We start from the raw sequence: 20,219 nt of genomic DNA on the forward strand, positions 1-20,219 counted from the left end.
ATGTCCATTCCATGTTAGGCAACTCCTAGCAGTACCAATGGAGGAGGGCAGGAGTTCATGGTCACGCAGATTGTAATATAGCTCTGTCAAATCCAGCGTAATTTCTGACCTACTATGTGATGACATGAGATGTGAACATGAGGACAATGGACCATATTGTGGCTTTATAAATGTGAACTAGGAAGGTAATTGAAGATGCCTGCGTTCTACTCGAATGGGCTCGTAGTCAGCTAATAACAGGCCCTTATGTAACAGGTGGTCCAATTGGTAATGCTCTGTGTGGAATCCTATACACTGTTGTGATGAAGAAATGGGTTGATTTGTGGAAAGGCTTGGTAACTCTAAGCAAAAGGCCATGCCCTACAGACAGCCAGGGCATACAAATGCCTGTCCTCCATGGTCTTGTGTGGTTTGGGTCAGAGTACTGGCAGGAATATATCCTTGTTCACATGGAACAAGGACAACACCTTTGGCTGGAAGGCCAGATGGGGCTGCAGCTGGACCTTGTCCTTATAAAAAACTGTGTAAGGCAGTTTTGAGGTCAAGGTCTTGATCCTGAAGACTCATCTCACCAACATCACCGCTACTAGGAATGCAACCTTCCAGGACCAGTAGAAGAGAGAGAAGAGTAGGCTGGATCATCCACACTGACAGATGCACAGACTTGAGACTGAAGTGTAAGAGCCAAACAATCTAGAGATAGTAAGCCCAGATGGTTGGGAAGGTGCCAGGCCAGGCCAGGCCCACTGCCATGCTCATGAGTGTGCTGAACTAGTGTTGATGAGACTTTATTAGGGCAATCACGATAACCCATGCTTTGCGTCTCTTGATCATTATTAGGATCTGGCCGATGAGAAGGATCGGCGAGAACACGTACATCAGACCCTCTGTCCACAACAGAATGTAGTCAGAAAGGGAGCCCTTGTCCAGGCCCTGCCAGGGGCAAAACTGATGGTACTTTCTGTTTTGCCTGGTGGCAAACAGATTTACTAGGGGAATTCCCCACCTCTGGAAGATCACCTGGGTCACTTCCGAGTAGAGCAACCACTCATGGTGAGAGGAAAAGTACCCGCTGAGTTGATCTGCTAGAGCATTCCTGACACCTGAGTGGTGACCTGCCTCGAGGAGGATGCAATGACTGTTGTAGAAGTCCCAGAAACGGGGTGCCATTTGTCAGAGCGCCAACGACTGTGCTCTCCTTTCCTGTAGATGTAAACCATCATGGTCATATTGTCAGTCAGGACTCTCACATGCCTCCATGTGGCCCAGCAGACACACTCTGGCAGTTGTCAGGGGAAACATGGATATTCACGTGACGAGGTCCATCAGGAACTGGAACCTGTGTAGCAGCAAGAGTGCAATCACGAGTCCTTTCAAGAGGACTAACATGTACTTTTTGTTGTTGACCAATAGCCCCAAGGAGTGGCACAAAACTTGCAGTTGGACCTGCTTTGGAGCTGCTTTTGACTAGCCAGTCTTCAAGTTACAGGTAAATCTGGATACCCTGGTCGCCTGGCTTAGTCCCAGGTGGGACTAACAAACAAACTACTGTTAAGAGCTAAATAACTATTTACTAATTCTACAAGGAGTAAGGGTCCTACAGACAAAGCATAAAGCAATACTAGTCAGAGTGGCGAATGTTCCATGCACCATCACTGGTGGCAAGAAGGAACTGAGAGTGGGAGGAATGGGTGGCATCCCTGATACTGCACCTTGCAGATGCCACTCTAGAGGGCCTCAGAGCCACTCCCCTATGGATACTGCTGAGGGAAAAAATTCTGGCACAGGTACATATGGCAAGCACCTGCACCTAATATGGAATGGATCTGAGTAAGCAAAGAAGAACGATAACTTCTATTGCAAAAGTGCATATTAAGAGGACAGGACTGGGGCACTGTCAGGGAAGGAAAAAATATTGGCTCCACACTAAATATTAGATCATAAGAATGACCATACTGAGTCAAACCAAAGGTCCATCTAGCCCAGTAACCTGTCTGCTGACAGTGGCCAGCACCAGGTGCCCCAGAGGGAGTGAACAGAATAGGAAATCTTCAGGCAATCCCTCTCCCGTCACCCATTCCCATCCTCTGACAGAGGCTAGGGACACCATTCCTGCCCATTCTGGCTAACAACCATTGACGGACCTAACCTCCATGAATTTATCTAGTTCTTTCTTGAACCCTATTAAAATCCTGATCTTCACAACATCCTGGCAAGGAGTTCCATAGGCTGACTGTGCACTATGTGAAGAAAAAAATTCTTTGCTTGTTTTAAACCTGCTACCTATTTAATTTGGTGACCCCTAGTTCTTATGTTATGGGAAAAACAACAGAACCATTGGTAGTATAAAGGCAGAAGGAAGTGGGTAGGTAGAATAGTGGGAAGGGTTAGCACAACCTCAAGCAATGATGAGGGGAGTGGCAATAGGTAAGAGTAAAGTTATGCTAGAACAAAATGCTATTACATATAAACATGCTTTTCCTATAGCAATGCAATACTCTAGCCATTGCTTTTTGTGAGGACAGAAAGTCAAGCACCCAGAATTATCATCAGGTTGCAAGTGCTTCTTCTAACACTGCAGGGTTCTGTTAGCTTTCCAAATTTGCTCTTTACTCTGCTCCAATGTTCTGCATATATATTAATGTCTTCAGATCAAAACAACTAGAAGAAGAGAAGCAATACAGTTAAGTGAAGATGGCTAGGGTTGGAGGTATAGCAAAAGTACCACCTTGATATTAGCTCTTTCTGGTTAGTAAAATATGAGGTGAGAAGAAAAAAAAAAAAGAGACAGGAAGTGACACATGCCATGAGACTATGTTCAAATAACACAAATGTTACTGAAGTGCCTTGCTCAAGTGGTTCAGCTGGATACAGCAACACCCATCAATGCTGTCCAGCCATACACCTCCTGCTTTTACTGAAGAGGCCCAATTATACTTAGCCTCCACAACTTCACTGGTGGGCATGTGCACCAGTAGGAAATAGAACAAGTAGAAACGGTAGAAATGTGATGTCTAAAGCCATATCAATTTCATGGTTATATAAAATGTGTCACGGACCATGAAATAAGCCCTTCCCCATAAAATCTGGTTTCCCCTGTGCTACTGGGAGTGCCCCAACCAGGGACTACTAGCTTGGAGTCCCATTTGAGCTAGGGAGGGACAGGATTTGTCCTTCTCCTGCAAGCCTCTTTCAGAGGGCAATCAGATGTGCCTCAAGGTGCCCTGCCCAACCCATGAGCTTCTTGCAGCAGGACAACAGCCCCAAAGGCTCCTGAGCCAGAAGAGGCTTCCAGAGCTGGAACTGGATCCATTCTCCCCCATTCTGCTGGGTTTAAAACCATCTGTGATGGTTCCCCACCCATGTTTTATGAAGTTTGGCTTATTAACATAAATATGCACAACTCAAAATTGCTTTCACCAAAATACCTTATGTAACCTATCTACTAATGTTACAGTCTGCTGAAACTGCATAGCCCATTTTGATGTACAGTAAACTTCCAATAATCCAGCACCTTTAGGACCCAGGGGATGCCGGATTATCAGATATGCTGGACTATCGGAAGGGGGGCTATGAGGGGCTGGGGTAGGGTGGAGGGGCTGCCACTCCAGACCCCTCATAGCCACCCCTTCCGATAGTATGGCTCTGTCCCAGGCATCCCCGATTCAGCCGCTGCTGGTCAGTTTCAGCAGCGGCTGAATCGGGGACACCTGGGGCAGAGCAGTTGAGGTGCTGCTGGGTTGGTCTGGTAGCGCTGCCCTTCAGCGCTGCAAGACCAACCCGGTAGCACCCCAGCTGCTCTTGGGGACGCCTGGGACAGAGCAGCTGGGGTGCTGCCGGGTTGGTCCTGAAGCCGAGGAGCAGCGCTACTGGACCAACCCAGCAGCACCCCCAGCTGTTCTGCCCCAGGTGTCCCCGATTCAGCCGCTGCTGAAACTGACCACAGGCTGATTCCAGGAAGCCCGGGGCAGAGCAAAGCAAAAGGATGAGAACAGATAGACAAGTACTGAGAACAGAGACACAAAAAAGGTAAGGAGAGAGGTACTGCAAATTACAATAAATAAGAAAAAAATAGAAAAGAGGAAGAAAACTCTCTTGCTGTCTCAATATACTCCACATCAGATGAGGAACTAGCAGGCATCTCTTTACTAGCACTTTGCTCCTGGTTCCCTTATTAAATGCCTAAGCAGACTTTAAACCCCAATTTTATTGTCAGAAAACAATCTCCTCCAAAAACTAAACAAATAACTCACCATGTCAACACAAAGGTCTATAGCTCTTGCACTTGCTCAGTTACACCACTGACAATCTTAGAATCAGTAAATGCCTGTCCTGCTCCTTCTTAATCCTAACTAACAAGGACGAGAGAAGTCTATTTCCTACCTGAATGAACAGGCATAGTCCCTCAAAGAACAAGCCAATGATCATCTGTGGGCAGACTTCTGCCCAAATGCAGTTTTTCCTGCTCATAGCTTGAGGAGCTATGAATAGGACTTCACAGGTATTTTGATAGTGAACCTACCTGAAAGTCTTGATCATCTATTCCAAATCTCTCCCTCAGATTGCGGAAAACCATTGGACAATACTCCTTAAATTTGAAATGACTTGGCATGTTTTCTCTGAAATAGAATGAAAAAAACAGTACATTTTCAATTAAATAAGCAAGCCAATAACATTTTTGTACAAAATAAAGACAAAACAGACCTAGAGTCCATCTACTCCAACCTCTATCAGTTTAGGATTGTTCCCAAACGATTTTTTTCCTCTTTTATAAACATACACAAAGGCATAGTAATCAGTTGTATGAGGACTGGATGAAGTCCATAAACACCAAATTTTGACAAGTCTTCACATCTGTACTCAAAAAAGTGAAACTGTTTCCCTTTTGCCCTACTGCTCTGAAGGAGAAACCTTAAATTGGATTAAACAAGTATTCAGCTATGACACCAAAAACCCCAAGAAACATCAAAGCATCTACAAAACATGGACTCTTAATGATGGATTAGTTTTAAAATCCTACAATTAACCTTCCTTTTATACTCAGAAAGAGTAATTGCTGGTATTTTTGTTTGAACTTTGCCACGGATTAGACGGTACAAAATAATGAAATCATTCCACTTTCTAGACTATTTTTAGCCTTCATTTCATCTTTATAAAAGTTCATATGATAGGTTTTATATCTGAAACACACAATGAGTAATATATAGTTGGAAGATAAATGCTTGTAGTCATTATCTTGCTAAATCATGCTAATAAATGATAAACTGTGGAATTAGTTGGAAATTCAACAGAATGAGATAATACTGTCAACATTTTGTATGATTTCATACCAAGGATTATAAAAAGGTGCACATTCTTTATTTGGCTTTGAAATACTCCTTATACCCCTATTTATACTTATTCATAACTTTTTTTGGTTTAAGATAGCAAAAATAACTGTAATAAATGTATATATAAATCTAAACAAATATTTCCATAATAAAGAGAACAATCATTTTCTATGTATAAGACATCCACAGATAATAACATGCCATATGGCCAAAGAGTTCTACTCAATATGCCAGGCTGTTGCTTTTTAGAATATAGCAGATGGTTATGTTTATCACAGGATTACCTTAATCAGCAAAACTTTACTTCTATTCATTGAAAAATCATAGAGTTTACAGAGTTTGGTAAAATATTGCTGTCAGGAGCTTTATTCCCCTATGTAAAGGTTTGTTACTTGCACTTACTTGTTGAAAAGGTGATTGTCCACCTTTATCTTTGAATACGCTTTGAAATCATCTGGCATCAACATAACAGGGATTTGAACATGGCTCAGTTCATTGATCTAGAGAGGAGGAAAAACAAACATTTTAGCTTTGCTGCTGCTTTACAAATACCCTCTCCACATGACTTAAAGGCAAGGATGGTACATTTAATTTTTTTAAATCTGGTTAAATTGCAATTTCAGTTTTGCTGCATAAAAATTTAATGATTTTTCAAAGCTGCGTGTGTCAAGTTTTATCAATAAATGTGGCACAGACTTTGAATTATTGTTAGAATGACTGATGTAATCAGTTGGCTCTTCATTTTTGAAAAAATTACTGTCTCTTTAGTTAGGAGCCCAGCTATGTTAAAAATATGCAGTAATTGCGAAGAACCACTAAAGCACTCTTGGAAAGTACTTCTCAAGACTGTTTATTAGGATGTGAAATCAAAGTAGAAACCGTGTTTAACTCAAAAAATGCTGCTCCTGTTTACTGAACAGAGCCACTTTTGTATTCCAGATCATTTGTTAAAGTTTTGCCAAATTTCATACACTAATTACTACTTTCCCTTACAGCCAATGAATTAAGATTTTCTCTCCATATGTGCTTCAGCTGCAACTATAATGAAAATAGATGCCTTGATGTAACATTTCTTCTCAAGCAGTTTCTCACACTCCACCCTTCAAACACCTCAGATTAAGTATTATTTGCAATAAATATTTTAAGGACTACAGGCAGTCCCCGGGTTACGTACAAGATAGGGACTGTAGGTTTGTTCTTAAGTTGAATTTGTATGTAAGTCGGAACTGGTACATATTGTAGGGGAAACTCTAGCCAAACATTTCTCCAGAGCTCAGTTTTATTCTCCCACACCTCACTTCCCTCAGTCCTTTATTCTCAAGCTGAGGTGTCTGCTGAGAAAAGCCACTTCGCGTCTCCCTGGTCTGCTGGGGGGAAGCAGCTAGTGCGAGGTTGCCTCACCCCGTTTGTAAGTAGGGATCCGATGTAAGTCAGATCCATGTAACCCGGGGACTGCCTGTATTACAAATCAGTTTGAATGGAATTTCCATTACTGTCTGATGGGTGCAGTAATAACAAAAGCTGTGAACACAGATAATGAGATGGCAATAATATTGATTTAAGCTGAAGCCATGGCCTAGAGATAGCACAACAAGCTGTAATGGTTCTGGGTTGTCAGAGCCTGTTAATACTGTGAAGGCAAAGTGCTCGGCTATGGAGCTGAAATAGGACAGAGACATGCTTTGTGTAGCTTTCTGGAGTCATCTTCAGTCATGTCAGGAGTGACAGACTGAATAAGCATTAAAAAGTGACCCCTAAGATCTTAGGACATCCAGGAATCCAGAAGGTCTTTAAAAACAAAACAAAGATCTGTATTTAAAATGTGCTTTTGTTTCAAAAAGGGTAATGGCTCCTTATGGGTTAACTCTAAAATGTAATTGAATAGAAGCCCTTGTTATAATGAAGAATGTCAAGATAAAGTATTAAATTACAGCAGTGTAAAATAACAATGATTACAATTAAATCCCAATTCATTTCCTGTACTGAACAAAACTGCCAATGCTGATGTATTAACAATTCTACCAGCTTTTACTGTCAAATCTCAAAAGAGCATACTACTGATGTTAGTAATAATTCCAAGTAAAAACAAAAAAGTGTGCATTATTTTACAGGTAAAATCACAGTAATACCTGGGGCTGTCAATTGATCACAGTTAACTCACATGATTAACGAAAAAATAATTAATAAATAATTGTGGCCAATCACACTGTTAAACAGAATACCAAATGAAATGTATTAAGTATTTTGGATATTTTTCTACATTTTCAAATATATTGATTTCTGTTACAACATAGTTTACAAAGTGTACAGTTCTCACGTTATATTATTTTTATTAGAAGTATCTGATTTGTAAAAATGATAAAGAAATAGTATTTTTCAATTCACCTCATACAAATACTGCAGAACAATCTGTTATTGTGAAAGCATAACTTACAAATGTATATTTTTTGTTACAAAACAGCACTCCAAAAGTGACTCACCTCAAACACCCCCTTCTGGTAACCCAAAACCATGGCAGCTTGTTGTACTATCGTTAGGTCATGGCTTTAGTGTAAATCAAAACTTTGGATCATACAAGTCTTCTCAGTCCTGCTGTTTGTTCAATTAATCGCTGACAAAAACAAAAGACAGGACTATGCAGCACTTTAAAGACTAACAAGGTAGTTTATTAGGTGATGAACTTTAATAAATCATCTTGTTAGTCTTTAAAGTGCTGCACAGTCCTGTCTTTTGTTTCAGCAAGACCAGACTAACACGGCTACATCTCTATTACTATGACAGAAACAAGTTTGTTTACATTTATGGATGACGATAATACCCACTTCTTATTTATGTCACCTGAAACTGTGAACAGGCATTTTGCAAGGCACTCTTGTAGCTGGTGTGGCAAAGCATTTACATACCAGATATGCTAACAGGACTGGCCTTAGGCCGATTCGGTCGAATTGGGCCCACCACCTAAGGGGGCCCCGCGCTCCTGAACCCAGAAGTGCCGGCGAGTTACAGAGCCGGGGGCCCTACTACACCACTATGTGGAGCTGGGTCTCTCCCCCAGCTCTGCCTGAAGCGGGCCCCGGACCTCCCCTACCGGCCCCCCCGCACGTCCTCCCACCCCGCCTCCCTCGGCCTCGGACCGTCCCTGCCGTGTTTGGCTCCTCCTCACCGCCTGCTGCTGCTGCCCATGTGCGGCGTTGCACATGGGTGGAGAGGACACCCGGGCATGATGTGACATCACGGCCCGGGATTTTAAAATGCCTGGGAAGCACGTTGCAGAACCTCGCTGGCTCCAGGTTTGGCCTCCGGGCCTGAGCGCGGCCTCTGGCCCCGCAACAGGGAAGACAGAAGGTAGGGAACAGGGTTGTGTGGTGGCAGCTTGGGCTTGGGGGGAAGGAGAGGAGGGGAGAAGGGGCTTGGGTGGAGGCAAAGGGGCGGAGGGGGAGGGGGTGGAAGGAGAAGGAGCTTGGGTGGGGGGAAGGGAAGGCACCAAGAGAGGGATGCAGGAGAGACAAATGCCAGGGGGCCAAGTGCAGAAAATGAGGGAAAGGGCAGGAGGGGAGGTGTCAGTGGGAGGGGAGATAGGGTGATGCTGGGAGAGGGGAAGGACATTGGGGGCTGGAGGGGGAGGTTCTGGGAGAAGGCTTGAAAGAAGGGGTGGGCATGAGAAAGGTGGGGATGGAGCAAAGCATGTGTGAGGGCACAGAGGGGAAGGAGGGGAATGGGGCAGTGAGTATGAGGGGGTGAGTATCAGGGAAAAAGGGGGCAGGAGCAGTAACGGAAAGGGGAGGCACCAGGAGGGTGCAGGGCTAAGGGAAGGTGCAGGTGTCAGGGGATTCTGGAGTGAAGCAGAAGGGCAGACACCTGCAGGGGAGGGACCAGCACCAGAGGAGAGAGGTAGGGCAGGTGTGTAGATGGAGATGTTGGAAGAGGGGATGAGGAGGAGTGACTCACGTGATCAGATTGAGGCTACTGGAGGAGTGGGCACAGGGGGGAGAGAAGGGCTTGTGGAGGTGGGCAGGTCGCAGGAGGGCTGAGGGCGGTGAGAAGAGCAGGAGTCAGGACAGCAGAGGAGGATGAGGAGTTGGGGGGCAGCAGGCACCAGGGGAGATGATGGAGCAAGGAGATGAGACATGGCAGCAGAGAGAAAAGGTCAAGGTTTATAAAATATTTATTAATAACATGGTATGCTGCCTATGGTCAGTTTGTGTGTGTCCCGTGGTGCAGTTTGGGTTTATGTGGGGATCAACACGTGGCCGGCGAGTGGGAGCCGAAACAAAAAAGTAGTCAGTGTAATGATCTTCTGTTGATATATGTGTTTCAGTAGTTAAATTCTTGGACTGTCATAGCTCATGAAAAGTGCTGTCACATGGGTAGAAATCGGGTAAATATTGCATTTCATTAATATCAGCAGAACTGACTTAAATGGGGCCTGTGTGTTGTGTAGTCTTGCCTTAATCTTTGTATTCATGCCTGTCAGTGTGAGAGAAGCTATTTGTATATATTTGCTTGCATATGCAACCACACTTGAGTTGAGGCCCCTCAGCATGTCCTGTAAGTATCAGTGTGGCCCCTGGGGCTTCCGAAATTGAGTTGTCCTAGCTCATCTCTGACAGGTGTCTGTCTAACCTGGTCTTAAATATCTTCAATTTAAGACCATTGCTTCTCATCCTAACCTCCGAAGCCAAGCAGAACAATTTTTCTTCCTCCTCCTCATGATACTCTTTTAGATACTTGAAAGCTGCTCTCATGTCCCTTTTTAGTCTTCTCTTTTCCAAGGTAAATAAGGCCAATTTCTTCAGCCTTGCCTCATATCTCATGTTCTCTAGACCTTTCATCATTTGTGTTGATCTTCTCTGGACTTTCTTCAGTTTCTCCACGTGTGACGGCGCGTTGGGGGTCCCCCGTCTCCTGCACCCCGAAATGGCACAAACAGACCGCACCAGCCGGTGGAATAGAGGAAGTTTATTGCCTCTCCAGGATACAGCACAGCACAGATGTAGTCTGGTCACAGAGCTGGGCTAGGATGCCTCAGGCCCCCTTGAGTTGGGGAGAGACTGGGCCCCTAAACTCCAGCCCCTCTCCCTAGGCTGACTCCTCCATGCTCACAGACAGCAACTAACTCCCTCTCTTCCAGCCCTGCCCCCCAGCCAGGGCAGCATTCCACCTTCCTTTGTTCCTCTCCATGGGGGGTGTCTGGCCACTGGTTCAACAAGTTTGGCATTACCTTTGCATAGTGAGGTTTTCCCTGCTGGGTCTTGCTCCAGACAGCAGGGGTCACCACAGCCCAGCAAGTACCCCCACTACGTCACAGTTCTCCCCCCTCCGAGAGCGAACTGAGCAGGGTCACTCCGCTCGTGACCTAGGGAAGTTCGGGTCCTCTGCGTGGGAGCCCGCCCTGGGGACATGGGTGCTCCCCTTGACTCGGGCCGGCCGTGGCGAGGCCCCACATGAGCTGGCTTCCCTCTGTCCACCCGCCGCCCCGCTCCAGGGCGACTGGCAAAGGCCTGTCCTCGGGGGTCACACCCACTCTTCCGCTGGCCTTGATCTCTGGCCAGGGTCTCTCGGGCCGGGGCCATGCGCCCAGCGAGCCTTCTCTGGACAGCCAGGGCGGCTTCCACCCCCGATGCTCCATCCAGGGAGGTCTTCCCCTCCCATAGCTCTCTCAGCAAGCCCAGAGAGTCCTCTATCTGGGGTAGAGACCCCCCAAGCCGCTTTCCTACTGTCTTGGGCCTTCCCGCCCCTCTGGCAGGAGTCACAGGACCGGCAGTACCGCTGCACGGCTGTAAAGATTCCCGGCTAATAGAAGTGCTGGAGCAGCCTCAGCTGGGTGCTCCAGATCCCCCGGTGGCCCCCAACGGGGACATCGTGGGCCAAATACAGCAGCTTGAGGCGATACTTTCGGGGGACGACCAGCTGCCGCTGGACCCCCCATGCCCTCGCCTTCCTGGGGGGAAGCCATTCACGGAACAGGAGTCCACGCTCCTGCAGGAATCTCTCCTGGCCACCTCTCCCCCAGGGCTGAGCTGCACGGAGGCCAGCCTTGTCCCTCAGCCTCTGCAAGGAGGGGTCTGCCTGCACCTCAGCCTGGAATTCAGCTGCTGAGGCAGGGATCAGTACCTGTTCCCCACCTTTGCCTAGGTCCGGAGTCCCAGCCTGGCTGGACCCCGTGTCCACTGGGATGGGACTCTGAGGCCGCTGCCAGGAGTCCTTCCCTGGACCCACGTTGTTAGCCCCCCGCTGGCTCTGGGTGGTGACTAGAGCCCGCTGGGATTCATGGGGCCACTCCTCTAGGTCATTCCCCATCAGCACCTCGGTGGGCAAGTGCGGGTGCACCCCCACTTCTTTGAGGCCTTCCTTCGCCCCCCATTTCAGATGCACCCTGGCTACAGGCACCTTAAACGGGGACCCGTCTATGCCCTTCAGGGTCAGCTGCGTGTGGGGTAGTATCCGCTCTGGGGCCACTATATCGGATCGGGCCAGAGTCACCTCCGCCCCCGTGTCCCAGAAGCCCGTCACCTTCCTACCATCCACCTCCAGGGGTATGAGGCACTCGCTCCGCAGGGGCCGTCCTGCCCCCACCCGGTACACGGAGAAATCCGCCTCCTGAGAATCAGACCTCCCAGGGGAGGTGCACTGAGCATCCTTCCCCCCACTCTGAGCTGAGGTTTGCCGGCCAGCCCTTGCCTCTGGGGCAGCTTGCCCTTCCTCCCGCCCCAGCCAGTTAACCCTGGAAAGTCCCCGGTCCTGGGACCTGGTGCACTGAGCCCTCTTGTGGCCTTTTTGCCCACAGCGATGGCAAGTTAGGCTTTGGGCTGTCTCTGTCCAGGCCCTGGCTGGTTCTCTGGGGCGCAGACGACCTGTTCCTTGGTCTCGCCCCGTAGTTGACTCCCTCCGTCGCTCAGCCGAGATCCGGTCTCTGCGCGGTTCCCTTTCTCTCCGGGACTCCCGTTCACACCCGGACCGGCTCTCCGTGAACTCATCCACCAGTCTCCCGGCCTCCTGGGGGGTTCTCTGGTCTCCGGTCCTTGAGCCACAGCCTCAGTTTGGGTGGGCACGCTTCATAGAACTGCTCCATCATGACCAGCTTGAGCAGCTCCTCTGCGGTCTGGGCTCCGACTCCAGAGACCCACTTGCGGCAGTATTGCGCCAGGCGGGAGGCCAGATCCACATAGGTCTCCCATGGCCCTTTCTGTACCCCCCGGAACTTCTTCCTGTATATCTCGGGGGTCAGCCCGAACTTGTGCAGCAGGGCCTCCTTGACTAGGTTGTAATCCCCTGGCTGTAGGTCCTCCAGCTGACTGAGCACTCCGGCCGCCTCCTGGTTCAGTGCGGGGATGAGCTCCTGCAGCCAGTCAGCTGGGGGAACCTGTTGCAATCCACAGGCCGCCTCAAAGGAGCTGAGGAACCCGTCTATGTCGCCCATGTCCTTCAATTGGACCACCACAAGCCTCTCCAAGCATCTGGCAGTCCCAGGACCCTGGGGCCCATCCGCACTTGGCGCAGCCGGTGCCCCGCTGGTTCTCCGCTCTGCCATGGCCAGCTCATGCTGTCGCTGCCTCTCTCGGTCCTCTACTTCCAATTCCTTTATCTGCAGTTGGATCTCCAGCTGCCGCAGCTCCGCTGGGCTGGTCCCTGCCCTAGATGGGCTACGGCTTGCAGGCCTCCCGGCAGACGCTGTCTCATCTCTCCGGTGGGTTCCAGCACTCCTCCCCCTCTCTGAGCCTGACACACTCTCAGGGGGGGTCTGGCTGCTTCCCCTGGGGACAAGATCCTGGCCCTATGGCTGGTCATTCTCTTCCAGCTGGGCAATCAGCTGGGCCTTGGTTGCTTTCCGCACAGGCAAGCCCCTCTCTCTGCACAGCCCCACCAGCTCTGCCTTCAAGAGTCAGGCATAGGCCATCTGCCCGCTGGTCCCCTTGGTGCAGAGTCACCAGTCTAGCGCTGCAGCGCCCCACGATTCCCCGGAACCGCTTCGCTCTGCCTCCAGCACGCTTGGCTCCAGGGCTCTTGCTTCTACGGCGCCTTGTTGCTTGCCGCTGGGAGCTTCATCCACGGGGTGCAGTGGATCCCACTTCTGACACCAGTGTGACGGCACGTTGGGGGTCCCCCGTCTCCTGCACCCCGAAATGGCACAAACAGACCGCACCAGCCGGTGGAATAGAGGAAGTTTATTGCCTCTCCAGGATACAGCACAGCACAGATGTAGTCTGGTCACAGAGCTGGGCTAGGATGCCTCAGGCCCCCTTGAGTTGGGGAGAGACTGGGCCCCTAAACTCCAGCCCCTCTCCCTAGGCTGACTCCTCCATGCTCACAGACAGCAACTAACTCCCTCTCTTCCAGCCCTGCCCCCCAGCAAGGGCAGCATTCCACCTTCCTTTGTTCCTCTCCATGGGGGGTGTCTGGCCACTGGTTCAACAAGTTTGGCATTACCTTTGCATAGTGAGGTTTTCCCTGCTGGGTCTTGCTCCAGACAGCAGGGGTCACCACAGCCCAGCAAGTACCCCCACTACGTCACACCACGTTTCCTGAAATGTGGCGCCCAGAACGGGACATGATACTCCAGCTGGGGCCTAATGTAGATGGCTCATTCCCTGCCTAGGGGGCGAGACTGGGCGGGTTAATTTCAAATCCTCCTGTTTATTCTTTTCCTAAGCCAGAAGGACATAGTAGTTCTGATGGAAGTTGGAGAAGGGATGGAAGCCAGATTCAATATCAATGAGCCCTGGGAAGTGGGCCCATTGAAAGGAGACTGGACCTGTGGATGCCTTGGGGGTCAGGAGCAAGGGCCTGCTTTGGGAAGCCCCCTCTTTGGAGGTGAATGTGGCAGCATTGAGACTTCACCCAGAAGCAGGCGCCACAGACACTAACTGCAGATTCATGGGACAGCTCTCGCAGATCTTGCACATGCATAAGATGATAGATCTGCAGGAGGGGGGGTAATGGCATAGCGAGGGGGCCAGGGGGTCAGCTGCCCCTGGGAGAAGAATAATATAAAATTTAGTTAAAAATAGATGTCACACATTTTTAAAGGGAATACCATATCTTCTGCCTTTTGTCTATTTTTTCTCTTTAAGGCTCCCAGTTAAAATTTTCAAAAGCACTTGAGTGACTAAAGTCATTTTTGAAAATTGGACTTGGAAATCTAAGCTCGGATTTTCAAAGGTAATTAAGCTCCTAAAGAGACGGTTGCCAACTTGGATCTTCAAAGATATCTATCCGATCTTTATACACCTTTGAAAAACTGGTCATAAGTGTCCTAGTCAGTTCTGAACGTGAGATGTAGGAGCCCAGTCCTAATTCCTTCAGGCTTTTTTTTTTTTAATTTGAACATTTATCTACACTAATTCCCCTCCTTTCTCTTTCACTATCCAATAAATGCATGGATCAAAATTATAGGTGCTTGGTGAATATGCTGACTTGAGAGTGGAAAGATTTCCTATTGTCTTGTATGATTCCTGGTAACCCATCTCAAATATGAAAAACCAGGTTGATACCTGTTCATATCAGGAGCTGTTGAATCCAGTTCACCATTTGTGGTATCTCATTAGGATGTTTAGTGGAGAAGATTTGGGTTTTTTTTATTTATACTGTGAGCAAAGCATGGGCTCACAAGAATTCCTCCATTGTTTTACCATGACTCTCAAAACATTTGGTGTTTTTCTAAAGGCCTGGAGTCAATTAATTATGTAGGAATCTCAGCTTTCATTTTTAAAAAAAGTTCTCTATAGTTCTGGGTCTAACAACTAAGGAGGAAAGCTTTAAAATGTGAACCCTAAATACTCAAGAAACAAAAGGCCAATACAAATCCAATATGTTTTATTTAAAAAAAAAAATTGTATGATTTGTAGACCACTCTCATAACTTTGTGTATGCATTCTTTGTAATTTTTGGGTTGGCAATACTGCTCTTTGATTGGTGAATTTAGAGAGGTCTCTCCCATCAGTTTCCCTTTCCACCCTCCTTTTTTGTCACAGGTCTTCAGAGAATCATAGAGACAATGGAGAGTAGGGTGAGTCAATGACTATGGTTAATGACTGGTCAGGGTGACTAACTTATCAGCCAGTGGTCTGAATGACCGATCTACTGCCATCTGTTAATCAACTGTAGGAAAAAGGCTTCACGAGCAGACCTTATTTATATAGACAACCTACTTTGCCACAGAGGTCCATAGACATGCTTGCTGTGTCAAGGTGATCAATTTTGGCTCTTTTGGGTTGAAATTCACTTAAGACTTGGAGCTAGGAGAATGAAATGTTGTTATCCATATTGTATGATTAAAAGGTTAAAGATCTGAACATAATATGACCTGGCTTAGGGTCTACCATAACTTGAACACTAAGCAGAGGATAGTGAGTCACATCTAACTGAAAGTCACAGAAGATGGAAACAGGTTTTATTTCTGGTGGTACAGAGTCTATTTGGGAGTCCTCAATTATATCTGACACTTTACATCCAGTGTTTAAAGGCAGAGCTGACTAGAATCAATTGAGTCCTTGTCTTGTCTCAGTGATCGCTTGAGCAAAAATCATTGATAAAATCTTGTGTAGACTGAGCTTGGACTCAACATGCAGGCAGTGTGTTGAAGGGTAGTACAAAGGAGGCAATGGTGGTGAGGTACCATATTTCCTAGTGAAATCATTGGTACTGAAACCACTAAGGACTGGAATTCGACCACAGAACTGACACTTTCTTAACAAAGACTCTATTTTTGCTATTTTAAAAAGTAAATCAATGTAACAAAAACTACAATGCTCTCTGGTAACTTTTTAAAAATCAAACTTTAAACTTTATTGAAAAAATTGGATAGTGTGCAATTGAAAATATTTGACCTACACTTAAGGCAACTGATTTAATTTTGTGTAAAATTTTGTATAATAAAGGATGGCATTTTTTTTGAAAATGTTCAACTATATTGATATACATTTTGATCAGATCTACTTCTGATAAATCCTTGGGGGGGGGGGGGGGGGGAGAAACGGTTCGAATCGGGCCCCGCACTTCCTAAAGCTGGCCCTGTATGCTAAACATTATATGCTCCTTTGTGCTTCTGCCACCATTCCAGAGGACGTGTGTCCATGCTGATGATTGGTTCTGCTTTATTTATTTAATTTAAGATCCAATCCTGCACTGGATATATGTAATTTACATACATCACATAATATATGCAATTTAGGCCTTAATTAGCATGAGGGCCTCATTAACTTGGGGTAAATTGGAGAATTAGGGCATTACTTTTTGCATTACCTATCTGGACAACAAAAAAAACCTAGTCAGTTTCTAGTTAATTTCAAGTTATGGTTCATATATAATGTTGGTATATCTTGGATGCCAACACAGAAGAAGAATGCTTGGGTTATCCCGTTTCCACTGGAATTTTATTTCTTAAATTAACAGAACATTTTACTTACTTGCCTTAATTTTGGAATGAAGTTGTTTTAATAAAGCCTAAATTATGGGTCTAATCTGACTTGATGGTATCACTTTAAACAAGGGAATGGTTTAGGATTATATTTAAAATTCCAGAAATGACCATTTATGTCATACCTTTAAGTTCATTACCAATGGTTGTTAAAAATAAAAGTGAATTTTCCTACATTAAAATGAAACTTCACAGGCATTTCACCTCTTTTGCAAACAAGCTTCTTTTTGTTGTTGTATTTATTAATCTCTCAAATTTTCCAGCACTGCATTTGAGCCACAGTTTAACACACACAATAATTAGCATTGGTTGCTCTCAGTGGACTATAACAAGCTTTAACTTGGTAACTTCCTGGAAAAACAATTCCAATCTCTAATGACTGTATCGCATAACTACTGCCTCAAAAGATCATGATATCATCTACATGTTTTGTTAGCACTTTATAGGCTACCAAACCATTTGTTGTTTTTTAGAGTATTTCACAGTCCTTTCAAATCATTGCTGAAAGATCAGCAAATACCCAGAAAGCATTTTTAGTTAAGGTTCTTGAAGGATTCTAGATCCTGGTCCCGAAATTGAATTTACGATGTGTGCTCATGAAGAGCCCTGTAAGCTTCAGTGAGGTGTTAAACATGGAAAAGCCTCCCTCTACATGGGGACAAATGAAGAATGAGAGCCTCTTAGATTATCTAGCAGGGCCAGTGCCAGTGTCCCACACTGGCCGGGATATGAGGTAGAGATGACCTAATATATATGAGAATATATTTAGAATATATGGGATTCTAAATTTCCTGACGTTTCACTGTAAATACTACACAGACTCAGAGGTACTCTTCAGGAAGGCTTCACTGAATCAGTAGTGTTTTGTGAATTATTTGAAAAAAAATCTCGCCATTGACTTTTGCAGAAACAAGAGCGTGCCCTCAAAATAAAAATTAAAATTTCAGCCCTTACAAACGTGAAGTGAGTGTAAACCATTGCAATGTTTCCTTCCCAAAATTTCAGCTAGACATCTTCACCACCACTCTACTGCTTCTAACTTTCTCGCAGTGCAGCAAGGCTCCTTAAAGTTTCACTGCAGTTTCTCAAATCCTTTAAGGTTCTAGTGAAATTGATAAAAGAATCAATACATTATACTCTAGTGCTGTTTTGAGAAGGTCTGTGTGACTACAGAGATAGGCAATGGAGTTATTTAACAGACAACAGGGCCCAAGAACAAAGTCTTTAGGAATGGGCAAAGTGGCAGCCCTCCCCACCCTCCCTGCACGGACATATCACAGCACCCAAGAGGTTTTAAGAAGAATGACTTTTCCCTCCCAGAAGTCTGAGCAGTCTTAGAATCCCTGCATTAGTAGGTGCTGTGTAATTATTTCAATACCTACTGGTAAAAGCATCCACAGAGTTAATAAATCACTTTAACACATTCTCATTAAATACAATGAATAGTAAAAGCAACAAGAACTGTTGACTGAGCCGTCACTGCCATGTACAATTTGGTCCATTTCACTGTTCTTCATAAATTCATTAAGGATGTCAATGTGTAGACAACTACACTATTAACCGATAAGCTTGGGCTTATCGGTTAATGCTGTCATCCATAAATGTAAGCAACTGTAAGCATGCACAATTTTGCTTGATATTTGTGTGTTTTAAACCAGAAAAGGGGCTGCAATCTGGTACATTCTAGATACACATGCGCCAAGTTCTACCTCACGCCGCAAAAGGGGCAGGTGTCTGGGATGGGGGTGAACCACCAACTATGAAGGAGTCGCCAACTAATATCCCCAGTAGGCTGTGGGATTAGGGTGAAATAGACAGCACACAGATGAGGCTCTGCCCCCCCCCTCCAGGGGGAGACACAGGACCCCTGAAGAGACCCAGTGCAGTCCTGGTCAGAAGAACTTGAGGGCTATCCTCTGGAGTCTGGCCAGGACCTCCGGGGCCAGGCTCAGGGTGTTGAGCCAGTGCCAGAGCATGGACACTGGAGCAGTCCTATCCATCTCCACAGCTTCTTACCCACCCTGGCCTCCAAACCCTGCCAGTTCTCCGACGGAGAAGGATGTGTGGCGGATAGAAAGATGCCGAGATGGAATACTGGTCCTCTGCTCTACCTGATGGCCTGAAGTGTGGGTGGGAGGGAGCCTGCCTGCCACCCATCCCCAACCACCAGGCTAGAGCTCTTCACCCAGTTGACCTGGGCAGAGGAGGCTGCCGAGTAAATGGCTTGGCAGGCCTGCATCCATGCCAGGTCGCCTGGGTCCTGGACCAAAAGGAACGCGTCATCGGCATACACCGACAGGACCAGCCACAGCTCTGGCTCTTGGAGCACCAACCCCATCAACCTCCGGCGGAGGAGACAGAGGAAGGGCTTGATAGCCAAACTGTATAGCTTGCCTGACAGCAGACACCCCTGACGTACTCCCCACCCAAAACTGACTGGCTCTTTCAGGCAGGGAAGGGTGCTCAGGAGCACAGGAGAGGAAGGAGCAGCTACTACACCCTCCTCCTCCTGGAGCTGAGTGAAGCCCCTCCGGGAGTCATTTTGGGCAGAGACTAACCCCTCCCAGTCACCTGACTGGAAGCCAGGAGGCATGGCCAGGACTAGAAAAGCCCAGCCTTATTTATCTGAACCCCATTACATTTTCTGAAATCTGTTCACTGTTCTATTTTGCTGAAAAAAATTCTGGAACTAAGTTTTGCTCCGCTCCACTCCATCCACCTGATGTTCCCAGCTGGGAGTGAAGTTGGGGATTGCTCCGTTCTGTCTGCCCAGCACTCCCCAACCCACAATTCCACTAATCTTCCAGAAAGCAGAGTTCCACATGGCACAGGCACAACTCTACCGTATTGTTTCTGGGATTGGTATCCCATCCCTAGTCATTAGACCTGGCATTCGGCAGCAAACACCATCTCCTGCCTTTTGATACAGCCCCACCCTTGAGAGTCATGCTTAGATGTGGTCCTCAGGACAAAAAATGTGCCTATCCATATTCTATAGTAATGCCCTGACCTGGAATTTGAGCAGTGAAAGTCTGGAAAGGGAGAGAAGGACATTTTCTACTGCAAAGTTTGTAAAATAGATATCTGGAGAAAGGCAAATCACAACCCTGAACATCTGAACAGTAAATCTGAAATTTAAAGAAAGTCAAGGAAAAGTAATACAGGCTCTGTAAAACAGTTTGGGAAGAATGAGACACAAGCAGCAGCTATTTTCCATCTAGTGTCCTTTGAAGAAATTCCAAGGAATTACGTCTGTGGTTCAAACTTTTTTTTAGCTCTGTTAAACATGAATGCACATCAGCTGCACATTTCATATGTTGCTGAACTTTTGCATGTAGCCATTCACTATGCAATCAAAACTGATGCATTTCTGCTATATTGTCCAGTAATATTTAAACATAACAAGCAAAGGCAAGCTTTTTAGACAATTATTCATGAAGGCAACAACATGAGCAGAAGAAGATTGCATGTGC

At 46.5% G+C, this 20,219-nt stretch overlaps 1 protein-coding gene across 1 annotated transcript in view; it reads right to left on the reverse strand.

The window, feature by feature from the left end:
• The window catches only part of PIP4K2A (phosphatidylinositol-5-phosphate 4-kinase type 2 alpha), a 210,447-nt gene that overhangs the window by 95,463 nt on the left and 94,765 nt on the right, over positions 1-20,219 (reverse strand). The window contains exons 2-3 of the mRNA XM_075922509.2: positions 5,733-5,830; positions 4,523-4,619 (exon numbers count right to left, since the gene is read on the reverse strand). Of these exons, the coding sequence (XP_075778624.1) occupies positions 4,523-4,619; positions 5,733-5,830 (195 nt within the window). The remainder of the gene's footprint in view (positions 1-4,522; positions 4,620-5,732; positions 5,831-20,219) is intronic.

This window comes from Pelodiscus sinensis, chromosome 2 (genome assembly GCF_052426305.1).
Source record: "Pelodiscus sinensis isolate ZL-2025 chromosome 2, ASM5242630v1, whole genome shotgun sequence".
NCBI lineage: Eukaryota > Metazoa > Chordata > Testudines > Trionychidae > Pelodiscus > Pelodiscus sinensis.